General features: G+C 42.8%; 1 protein-coding gene across 1 annotated transcript in view; it reads right to left on the bottom strand.

Moving 5' to 3' along the window:
• Positions 1 to 12587, bottom strand: part of LOC106542536 (ras GTPase-activating protein 4) — a 99484-nt gene that overhangs the window by 18943 nt on the left and 67954 nt on the right. Inside the window, exons 8-12 of the mRNA XM_087717226.1 lie at positions 6656 to 6747; positions 5597 to 5714; positions 2519 to 2672; positions 1510 to 1574; positions 1279 to 1391 (exon numbers count right to left, since the gene is read on the bottom strand). Of these exons, the coding sequence (XP_087573352.1) occupies positions 1279 to 1391; positions 1510 to 1574; positions 2519 to 2672; positions 5597 to 5714; positions 6656 to 6747 (542 nt within the window). The remainder of the gene's footprint in view (positions 1 to 1278; positions 1392 to 1509; positions 1575 to 2518; positions 2673 to 5596; positions 5715 to 6655; positions 6748 to 12587) is intronic.

Raw genomic sequence — 12587 nt, 5'->3', positions numbered from 1 at the left:
CGGTTTAATTGCCTTGCAGTCCAAGGGACTCGCAGGAGTCTTCTCCAGCACCATAGTTCAAAGGCCTCCATTCTTTGGCGCTCAGCATTTCTTATGGTCCAACTTTCGCAGCCATGCAAATCTCCATAGACATTCAAAATGGCTGCTTCATGCTCTGAACACTCCATCAGTTTGCTGGAGAGTAGCAGGTGAATGACTTATTACTTCATTAGAATCGGAGGCTTTTTAACATGGTGTTTCTCAACCTTAGGAATTTTTACTTGAGTGGATTTAAACTCCATATGTGTGTGTGTGTATTTATGTATGTATAAGATTCAAATGTTCTAAAATTATGTTGCCTGATACATGTTTTCATCCCAACACCTCAAGCAATAAGACAATGAATAGCACTAATAAGAAAATGAATAGCACTAACACGCTGGCATCCAAGATTTTTTTTAAAAGTTCTTCTAATCTAAAATATATTTAACATCGAAAATGGCATATTTCTTTAATTGCCAGTGTTAATCTGTTCATTTCTGCACATTGTAATATTTCCCTAATTGCATTTTCCTCTGTAGGCATCTCTTCACTTTTCCAGTTTTGTGGAAATACAATCCTAGCTGCTGTCATAACATGGATAATCATATAATAATATATTATATGAGAATAATTTTATCGATGGTTAGAGAATAAATATAAGAATTAGAATTTTAGTTGTGTAAAATATAGAAAATGTATTAATAGAGTTAACATAATTAACAGATTTAAATAAATCAAGAAGAGGATTGTTATAGTATTAGACATTTAAGGTAATTGGTATTAAGCTAGGAACAGATTAAATAATGAATATGATGGTAAATTTTAATTGTTATTGCACAAAATATTAGTACCCAGATGATACCCTGTTTAATGGAAGATGGATTGTTTATATGAAAAATAAAAATAAAAACTTTTTTTTAAAAAAGAAAATGGCATATTTCAAAGAAACACACTAACATTATTTCCCAGAATGCATTTGGGAATTAAATCAGCCATTTTTGAAGAACCAGGGATGGGAAATAGCAATCAGGGAGAACAAGACCCCCCCCCCCATTTTCCCCATCCACCACTCCAGTTTCCATTCTGGTAAATGGGAGGGTTGTGATTGATAAGGCTCATAAGGGCTGCCATTTTGTGAAGGCACCCACAACCACTTCTGAAGGTTTTGTGTCACCGGTTCAAAAATGGCGGGGCCCTTGACTAGAGTCTCTCCTTCACAGAGATGCCTCCCCACTGTTGCTCCTTCCTTCTTCCTACCCGATCTCTTTGCTTTCCACTTTGCTGGGATCTAGTTCGATGTATCTCTTCTCTTCAAACACTCGGTTGATGGACGGCCTAAGGATTCGATGGAGATAGTGCATGCCTGCCACCTGCAGAGCCAGAGATTAGAGACACAGCAGGAGAAGATAGCGAGCTTCATAATCAGAAATTGGTAGGAAAAGCCTCCCACCACCCGTCGTAGAAGGAAGGCAGGATCCCTCAAAGTACCTTCAGAAATGACTCCATAGACTTAGAAGCTAAAGAGTTGCTCCGAAACAATGTGTTGGGTTCAGCTGAAACACAGAAAGTGGTTTATGATCGGCCACTGATCTCTATGCCCTTTCAACCACTTCATCTTATTTTATGAAGAAAAACAGGAAGACTTTCTATCTATTGATTACATTTTGATGTAAAAAAGATGTGGAGACTCTAGAACAGTGTTTCTCAACCTTGGCAACTTGAAGATGTCCGGACTTCAACTCCCAGAATTCCCCAGCCAGCATGCGCTGGCTGGGGAATTCTGGGAGTTGAAGTCCGGACATCTTCAAGTTGCCAAGGTTGAGAAACACTGCTCTAGAAAGACTGCAGAGAAAAGCAGCAAAGATGATTAGGGGACTGGAGGCTAAAACATATGAAGAACGGTTGCAGGAACTGGGTATGTCTAGTTAACTAGAAAGAAGGTCTAGGGGAGACATGATAGCAGTGTTATCTCCGATATCTCAGGGGTTGCCACAAAGAAGAGGGAGTCAAGCTATTCTCCAAAGCACCTGAGGGCAGAACAAGAAGCAATGGGTGGAAACTAATCATGGAGAGAAGCAACTTAGAACTGAAGAGAAATTTCCTGACAGTGAGAACAATTAATCAGTGGAACAGCTTGCCTCCAGAAGTTGTGAATGCCCCAACATTGGAAGTCTTTAAGTAGATGTTGGATAGCCATTTGTCTGGAACGATATAGGGTTCCCTGCCTAGGCAGGGGGTTGGACTAGAAGACCTCCAAGGTCCCTTCCAACTCTGCTATTGTATTGTATTGTATTGTATTGATTCTTGAAAAGGTCAATACCTCTTTCATTGGTTGTCCCCTTTGATTCAGCTATATCTTTCTCTTAGATCAGGGGTCTCCAACCTTGGCAACTTTAAGACTTGTGGACTTCAACTCCCAAAGTTCCTCAGTTAGCAAAGGCACCCCCCCCCCACTCATAGTATAAAGTGATGTGCTCCCTCCTGCCCTGGTCCTTACAGGTTCTGTCCAGCTCCAGTTTGAAGAGGAGGTCCAAGAACTCTTTAATCAAGCCTTGGCCCAGGAAGAGCTTGACTAGGTTCACCGCAAGTTCCTGCCTGCATTCAGCTGTTGTAGTCTCATCAATCAGGGTTATTAAGTGCACTTTCTGGTTCTGTAAGGAGAAGAACGGAAGCCAAGGAAATACATTTCAAGGAGAAGTTAATGCACATTCATTTCAGAAGGGGAGGGCGTACTTTTCATAAAAACGTGATGTTTTATGTGTCCCTTTGAACATAACCGTGTCTGCGTTCTCTGTTTTATCAAGCATATTTTCATCACACGTACAGCCTTTGTGCAGCTGCCGTCCATTCCAAGCCGCACGAGAGTCGTAAGTGTGAGACAAAGACATTTCCCTGCCTAAGGCAAAAGATGAAACACTGATGAAGAGCCTCAGTCTTCCAGACAGAGTTATCTGGAAGCTGAATCATGGCCGTTGGACTTCTTTCCTTTTTTGGTTTTGAAATGTTTTGTGGCTTATCAAAGCAGCTTCTTCAGTCTGAGATTCTTCATCAGCAAAGAAGCTACTTCAACAAGCAGCAAAATGTTTGAAAGAAAAAGAAAAAGGAGTCTAGTTGCCATGACTCAACCCTCTGCACATGGCTAAAGTGATCAGATTTTAAGATGGGTAAAGCGGGACACCATTGACCGTGAGGGGAGCTGTAAAAAAAAAAAAGAGGGCTGTAAAAACCATGAAGCATTACCCCTTCCGCCGCTGCCGCCTCCTCCGCTGTGATTTTGAGGAGCTTCTCACGGCTGAGCCGCTTGTCCCGGGATCGAGCCTCCTCCTCGCCGCAATGCCGCCGCCGGAAAGCCCCCCCCTGCCCGAGGCCGCTGCACGGCTGTCACAAAAACGTTGCGCGTCAGCGTGTGCACGTGCAGGAGGGGAGGGAGCCTCGCCCCTCGTCGGGTGCTGCAAGCAAGTCGAGCGGAGGGAGGGAAACCACTGCCCTCTAAAGGCCACATTGGGAACGACACTTCAGAGAAATAAAAACTTTTTTTTTAACGGCGTCCTTTTTAAAATTGATGATTTGGCGTCTTTTCTTTCTTTTGGAAAATCAGGATTTTTTGAACACGCCGCGGGACACGGGACAAATTTTGAAAAATCGTGACTGTCCCGCCAAAAGCGGGACATCTGGTCACCTTACACATGGCCCTTTGTTCTGTATACAGAAACTGATCCAGCAGCTCAATTTTGCTCAATATTAGCAATAAGAGACGATTAAGAGCTATGGTGATGCAGTGCAGAGGTGGTATTCAGCTGGTTCTGACCAGTTCTGGAGAACTAGTAGCGGAAAGTTTGAGCAGTTCAGAGAACTGGGTAAATACTACCTCTGGCTGGCCTCGCCCCCATCATTCTCCGCCTCTCAAGTCCCAGCTGATCAGGAGGAAATGAGGATTTTGCAGCAACCTTCCCTTGGAGTGAGGAGGGAATGGAGATTTTACAGTATCCTTCCCATGGAGTGGGGTGGGAATGGCGCATGCGCAGTACTAAAAAACATGCTTCTGTGCATGCACAGAGGCAAAAAACAAGATGACGGCACCTATGGCGCCGCCAAGAGAACTGGTTCGGGGGTGTGGCAGGCCGAGTTACTACTTCTTGGCCGAACTGGTCCGAACCGGTAGGAACCCACCTCTGGAATGGACACGTTATAGTATCCTTCTCCTGCCATGCCCACCAAGCCACACCACACCCATCAAGCCACGCCCACAGAACTAGTAGTAAAAAAATTTGAATCCACACTGGTACAGTGATTAGAATACAGTACTGCTGACTACTTCTGCTGACTGCCAGATGCCTGCAGATTGGCAGTTCGAATCTCACCAGGCTCAAGGTTGACTCAGCCTTCTATCCTTCTGAGGTGGGTAAAAATGAGGACCCAGATTGTTGGGGGCCATAGGCTGACTCTGTAAACTGCTTAGAGAGGGCTGAAAAGCACTGTGAAGCGGTATATAAGTCTAAGTGCTAGTGCTATCCACCACCACTCCTGTGTGCAGTGAGCCTGCTTAGGAGGCTCAGGAAAGACTGTGTGGCCTGAAGAGTTTTATTCTTCAAGTGAGTGATTGGGAGGTTCAGATGGAATGGCTACTCAGCTGTGCTTGTTGCCCTTTTCCCCAGCATCACAAAGCTGGCACCTCACCCCCCGCCCCCAGTAGTGGGCTCCATTGTGAGATAGGTTAGCATGAGAGAACTACCTGGTCTATAATCACTCAAGGATCATTAGAAATGTTTGGAATAAGAACATGGGGCTCCCAACCACTCCTTTTCCTGGGACAAGAATGGTATAAGGGCCTACAAAGATGATTTGGGGGCTGGAGGCTAAAACATATGAAGAATGGCTACAGGAACTGGGTATGTCTAGTTTAAGGAAAAGAAGGACTAGGGGAGACATGATAGCAGTCTTCAAATATCTCAGGGGCTGCACAAAGAGGCAGGGGATTGGAATAGAAGACCTCCAAGGTCCCTTCCAACTCTGTTATTCTATTCTATTCTAAATCAGTTTTAAACAGTGGAATGATTTTCCTCCATATGTTGTGGGTGTTCCAACAAAGGAGGTTTTTAAGAAGAGATTGTACAACTATTTGTTGGAAATGGTACAATAGTCCTCAACGTACAACAGTTCATTTAGTGACTGTTCAAAGTTACAACGGTGCTTAAAAAATGACTTATAGCCCTTTTTCATACTTACGACCGTTGCAGCATCCCCATGGTCACGTGATCAAAATTCACACGCTGGGCAACAGACTAATATTTATGATGGTTGAAGCAGCCTGGGATCCCTTTTTGCAATTTTCTGAAAGCAAAGTCAATGGGAAAGCCAAATTCCCTTAACAACTGTGATATTAACTGAATACTTGCAGGGATTCACTTAGAAACTGTGGCAAGAAAAGTCGCAAAAGGGAGCAAAACTCACTTAACATACCTCCCTAAGCAACATAAATTTAGTCTAGGACTACCAATATAGAGTCTCCTGCTTAAGCAAAAGGTTGGTCCTCCAAGGTCCCTTCCAACTTTGTTATTCTGTTGTTCCGTCTCACCTTTATCCCTGCTTTCACTTCCTGACACAACAGCTCGACAAGAGGCTGGTAGTAGATGGAGGGCAGAACCATCTCATCCCGAAGCTGTACCTGCAGGTGTAAGGAGCCTAAATTCCCTCTGAAACACATGTAAAAATAAGGATATTAGATATACTTTGTAAGTTGGTTACCATTTTCCTAGCATTTGGGGATTAAAGACACATTTCAGTCTGGTCTCATGGAACATGAGTTCAGTGGTTGATCTCATGGAATATTTCTCCTAGGCATCTCCTGTTCTGACCTAGACTTCCCAGGAGCAGGAAGCAAACTCCTGGTCCCGACAAAAACCCCTCCTATTAATTTACTTTGAATTCTGCTCATTCACATCCAACAAAGTCTTTCAAGGGAGGATTTACAGTCACAGACCTTATCTGGCTTGGAGAGCTGCCAGGCCGATATCTGCAAAACCTGGCAAGGAGTCTCAGAGAGTCACGAGCCAATTAAGTGAACTAATTGTTTCCTGCAAACTCCACTCCCCTTTCACTCCTCTTTTATTTCCTTTGGGAGGGGCAATTCATTGTCCACCTGTGGCCTTACTCCCAAGTCGACCCCTGTTCTTTAGCTGTTCCCTTTGTCTGACCACTCTGTGCATGCGCACGCAGGGAACAGGCTCCAGCTCTTCGTCTGCCTCGCTGATGTCTGACTCTGAAGGCAGCTGATAACTGGCATACTGATCTGGGTCCCTCTCTGCCTCCAACACAGAGCCCTCATCAGAGCCTTCCCCAGACTGCAGGACTGGCCCATGTTCCTCCCCAATCTCCTCACTGTACGAATCTGCTGTCAGCTCACAACATCTCCATACTTATTCTCCAAAGAAGCAAAGTTGATGTCAGATGTTCCTAATAGCCTTAGGGCAAAATTAACTAATCAGACAAAAAGTAAAAGTAGATAAGATGAAGACACTGTAAAGCAACTTTTAATGTTTTGGGAGGAACCCCTTCCGAACTTCTGAGGTGCTTCCTAGCATCCTTTTTCATTTCTCCTTTGATAATCTGGTAGGTATTGAGAATTCAGACTTACTCATCCAATCTTGGCTTGGATTTGTCTGGGCGGAGCAAAAACCATCCTTCTTCTCTCTGGACATCCTTCAGCCTTTGGACATTGAATACCACCTGCAGATCAGAAAGAAATGTTCAAAAGAGGTTGGTGGCCTCCCAAAGACATTAACCATCCATGAACCAGGGATCAGGTGGCAAGTAGATGATGCGATAAGCCATTTCTCAATTGTTTCTTTCATGTTAATTATTTTTTTGGGGGGGGGAGAAGCTGAGTGGCAGAAGAAATGCCATGAAGGCAAAGAGGTGCACCCTATTTTTCAAAGAGGAGTTAGTTTAGAGTCCTAGCAAATTAACACTTGATTATCAACTAGCCGGCGTTGTCCGGGTATTTATTTATAGGGGGGAAATGTCAAACATAATTTCTAATGTTGGATTTTCCCCCTTACCAGAGGGAGCCCCCTTGTGGAGTACTGTGAAGCCATTACATGGCAACTCCACCACGCTGTACAGTAAAAGCCATTTTAAAGCACAACAGGCTGTATCTTAACAGAGCACCCCCCCCCCCCGAGGAATGTCAGGAGTGTCTTATCCCCACAGTATTTGTTTCCAGAGGTTAAGTCATCTGTGTACCACGTCTGGGTGAAATTGCTCGAGGCTGGAACACACACACACACATATTGTGTTGCATTTTCTGTCTGGAAGGCTCCTAGGGTGGAGCTGAAAGGCAAAAGGGAAGCAGTATACTCCCTCCCACATAACACTTAATATGTATGTATGTATGTATGTATGTATGTATGTATGTCCCATGCACAAGATCTGTGAAAGGACAGTAAGAAAAAGCAAAAAACAGCCTCTAAAAAAGATTATTCCTGCTCCAAATCACTGCTACCAACTGTCCTTTAAGAGTCTCATAAAAATGCGTTGGTTGGATTTTTTTTCAATAAAATTATTCATCGTTTTTCTATTCATATGGCTTGAATATTTTGAGGCAGAGTTTTTCAAACTTGGCAAATTCAAGATGAGTGGACTTCAACTCCTAGAATTCCTCCAGATGGCAACACATGGTCAATTTATTTGAGAACCTAAGCAAAAACCAAGCCTAGTAATTCAAGTAGATCAGGGAATCCCAATTGTAAGAGGTTTGGGCAGCTGGAAGGGCATCCTGGGAGAATGAACATCAAGCCATTTCTTTAACTTTGCAAGAAAAAATGTGTACCTATTAAGTCAAACTGACTTTGTTGGGAGTTTTTTTTTAAATCATCATGATTATCATCATCACCGTCTTAACCCAATATAAAGCACGTGCATGTATCCATATTAAACAACTCTTGTTTGAGTTTATTATTAATGCTTATTGTTTGTGTTTATTGCTTGTGTTTTATCTTTGAAAGCCACCCAAAATTACACATATGAGATGGGTATCTATATAAATCAAATCACGAAATAAATAAATACATCCAGGGGTGGGCTGCTGGGGCTTCGCAGGGGTTCGGGAGATCCTCTAGCTAAGATTCTGTGCAGTTCGGAGAACCCGCAAATCCCAATCCTGGCTGCCCCCCCCCCCAGGCGTCCCCACACAGCCCGTTTTGGATGCAGGTAAGTGCAGGGCACACACGGAGGCTCAGGGAGGGCGAAAAATGGGCCTACCGGAAATTCAGGGAGGCCAGAAATGGGCCTCCAGAGGTGGGCTGCTCCCGGTTCGGCCCAGATCGGAAGTGTCGCATGTGAGCATGCCCAAACCAGTAGTAAAAAACTAGCAACCCATCACTGCTGGGAAGGCCGTTTTCCCCTCCCGGAGGCTTGAAAAAAGCCCCTAGAGCCCGGGGATACCAAAAACGCCAGCTCCCTGCTGTGGTGGAGAAGGCCGAGTAGGCCACGCCCATCATGGCCACGCCCACCCAGCAACCAAGCAGAGAACCCCTTGCTAAAATTTTGGAAGCCTACCCCTGAAATCATCTGTTTGTCAGGCCTGCAGTTATATTCCTTTTAGGATCTTTGGCCTGCCACACTCATTCTCTTTCTTTTAGTGGGAAATTAGTGGGGAATTGGGAGGGGAGAATAGTAAGGAGTAGACCGTGTTTGTTTTCAAAATAAAAAATTCCTTTCTAGAAATCAAGGTCATTCTGTGTCTCTGCACCTCTGCATCTGACCGGAACTAGATGGGTGGACATGCCAGTGTGGCAGAGGAAGATTGCACCATGTGATGAACTTGTGGGTCTGGGGACAAGATCATGAACTTTCAACTGGGTGGAAACCCAGGAAGTTTTCAGATTTGGGTTCCCACAGATTGTACCAACATGTCTCTCTTATTAAATTGGAACTTTGATGGAAGGTATGCCTTGAACTCTGATTTAATTCTGGATGATATTTGGAACACTGTTTTGTCATTTATTTGCATCCAGTGGCTACTGTGGACAAGAGGACCTACTGCCTGAAACAAAAACACCCCTCTCTCACAAACCCCCTTTCCTGGCAGACCCCCTCATCTTACAACATCTCCACCAAGGTGCCTTCATAAAAGGTACAGGTGGGTGGCCCAGCCACCTCGTAGTGTGTCATCCTTTCTCAATGAGTCAAATGGCCAGAGAGCCTCTCAAGAGCATGTGGGGAGGGGAGGGGTGGGGGTTTGGCCCCGGTTCACTCCCTATCATGCATAACGCTAAGAGTTGCATAGAACCAAGACGGGCGGCAAATAAATCTAATAAATAAGCGCCAAAGATGACTCTGCAGTGATCTAGCAAACAAAGGAAAGCCGCCTCTGCTTTGTGGTGCAGTGACTCATCATTAATTACGCAGCCACATTTTCCCAGGCATTGCCAAAACGTTAAAAAATACACCTGCATTCACACATTGCGCCATGTGGCTTATTGGTTTGGGCTTGCGTATTGTGAGACCCCAACAATTTACTGAACACATAAATCAAAGGTTAATGAAAAAGTAACACTGTTCTTGTTATGAAGGATTGGATTCAAGAGATATGTTTTTGAAAAGGCATTTTTATATATTACTAGCTGATAACCCAGCGTTGTCCAGGTATTTATTTATAGCGGGGGAAATGTCCGGACCAAATGTAATTTCTAATGTTGGATTTTCCCTCTTATCAGAGGGAGCCCCCTTGTGAAGCCGTTACCATGGCAACTCCACTACGCTGTTCAGTGGAAGCCATTTTACGGCAGTACAGAAGCCATTTTAAGACACAACAGGCTGTATCTTAACAGAACACACACCCTGAGGGGCTTTAGGGGTGACTTAACCTCACAGTATTTGTTTCCAGAGAGTAAGTCATCTGAGTTTGGTTGAAATTGCTCAAGGCATTCCACCTTCCAGTTATGCTGGAATGAACACACACACAAACACACATGGTGAATTATATTGTGGGGTGGAAATAGAAGCAAACAACCAACTTCCCTTTCTGGACGCCCTAATCTACAAAAAAACCAATGGCTCCCTAGGACACACCATCTACCGGGAAAAAACACACACCAACCGCTACTTAAACACACAATCCCATCGCCACCCTGCACAGATCAACTCTGTAGCCAAGACCCTCATCTCCAGAACCAAACGCCTAGCCGACAAAGACCACCTGAAAACTGAATTACACACTCTCACAAACGTATTAATCTCCAACGGATTCCAAAGAAAAACAATTACCAACCTAATCCAAAGGGAGACTCCCCCCAAAAACCGAGACACAGAACAGGATAATGGCATCACCCTCCTCCCTTACATCAAAGGCACCACAGATAAAATCAGCAAAATTCTCCACAAACACAATATCAAGACAGCCTTCAACACTGACCAAAAAATAGCCAACATCTTAAGAAACCCCAAAGACAAAATCCAGCTGGAAAACCAAGGAGTCTACAAAATACCATGCAAAATCTGCCCTGCAACATACATAGGACAAACGAACAGGAGAATAAATGCACGCATCGCAGAACACAAGAACGCAGTAGGAAAAAAAGAAAATCTTCCTCCCTTTTCCAGCACCTTAAAGCCACTGGACATGAAATTAATTTTGAAGGAACCAGGTTAATCTCCAAAACTGAATACTTCAACAATCAGAAACATTGAAATAGAATCCTGAAATATTTATTATAGCGTGTGTTGCTATTATGTCCAACAGATGGCGCTGGTTTTCAAAAAGGCATGTTTTTACCTGTCACAGGTGTGACATCTATATACTATAGGTATATATAAAAACACACGTATTCGAGTGTAACATTGTGTCAAAATTTCAAAGCAATCGGTGAAGAACTTTCAGAGATTTAAGATTTTGAACAAACGAACTTTTACATACATACATACATACATACATACATACATACATACATATATATATATATGTTTTATTTGTGCTGATAATATATATATATATATATATATATATATATATATATATATATATATATATATATATATATATATATATATATATATATATATAAAAACTTGGCTTGTCTTTCTGTGACATGGCTGTTATGATCTCTAACATTAGAGAATTGTTATTTTTTTAATTTTATGTTACTGCTTTGGGTAGATTTAGATGTCTCCTTGACATTTGATTGATACGTGGCAAAACTAGATAATTTCCACCTTTTCTGATTTTATTTGTGTTTTGTTTTGTAGTTTCTCATGTACTTCCCATTTTTTGGCATTTCTCCCCTATTTCTTTCTGGAAAACTAGTTAAGATAAAACATAATAAATAACCCAGGCTAAAGCAAGTCATGACTTTGTACAGGGCGGGGCATAACCTTTTCCTAGGGGGTCACAGCAACACTTGTAATAATAACACAAATAATTCATACACCATTCGAAAGCCCATCAAAAACTGAGTTTATTGACACGATTTAATAGTCAGTATGACCACCATTAGCCCTTCGAACAGCATTCAAACGAGGTGGATAAGAACACAACAAATCTTCAAACAGTTCCGTTCGATTTTCCAGATTTTTCAACAGTTTCCAAATTCATTCTCAAAGTTTCAACCGAAACAAATTTAACATTTAATAGCTCATTCAATTCAGTTTTTTATGGGCTTTAAAATGAGGTGTCGCGGAAGTTGTAAACTGCTGTCGATCTTGCTGTCGAACTTTGAGAATGAATTTGGAAACTGTTGAAAAATCTGGAAAATCGAACGGAACTGTTTGAAGATTTGTGGTGTTCTTATCCACCTCGTTTGAATGCTGTTCGAAGGGCTAATGGTGGTCATACTGACTATTAAATCGTGTCAATAAACTCAGTTTTTGATGGGCTTTCGAATGGTGTATGAATTATTTGTGTTGTTATTACAAGTGTTGCTGTGACCCCCTAGGAAAAGGTTATGCCCCGCCCTGTACAATGGGTCTCTACCAACACTTTTAGATAGATCGAACCTAGCATTATTATCAAACAGCAGCTATTCTTCTTTTATTTAAGTGCATGCTGTAGGAAGAAAAATCCGGTCTTGTTCCAAGTTGGGAGAAAGCCACTGGAAATAAAATGGAGGCTGACTGCAAGGAAAGAAAGTTTATTTGATTGCCAGAAACTTCAGTGACAGCAACTTGTTTCTGGGATGGCTGACAAAATAGCTAAGTGAGTGAATGGATCTTTATAGGCTTCTGGGGTTTGGGGTTTGAGATGCTCCAGGGGGTTGTGCAATGGAGGTTGGACAATGCTTTGTCTTTTACTATTTCAATGGTGAAGGGTTAATCCTATTACGTCCTAAAGGTCACGTCCTGTCCTTAGAATTTGGGTGGGGAAATGCAGATTCTTAATCCCATCAACTCTAGCCTTCTGTGGGAGGTTGTGGCTGAATGTGTTTTGTTTGTGAATAGTTTGGCCCAGTCTTTCTTAATGGATACAAAAGATCCATCTCTTGAGACTTCTGCTTGAGGCTATGGGGCTGCTTTCTGCCTTTAAGAGCATGCTTCTCTGTTTCTTCTTTGGAGAAATATGATATTCCGGCCTC

Source organism: Thamnophis sirtalis, unplaced genomic scaffold (assembly GCF_051295495.1).
Source record: "Thamnophis sirtalis isolate CommonGarterSnake01/CBP01778 unplaced genomic scaffold, rThaSir2_p1.2 scaffold_6, whole genome shotgun sequence".
Lineage (NCBI taxonomy): Eukaryota > Metazoa > Chordata > Lepidosauria > Squamata > Natricidae > Thamnophis > Thamnophis sirtalis.
This window is presented reverse-complemented; position numbering and strand designations above follow the sequence as displayed.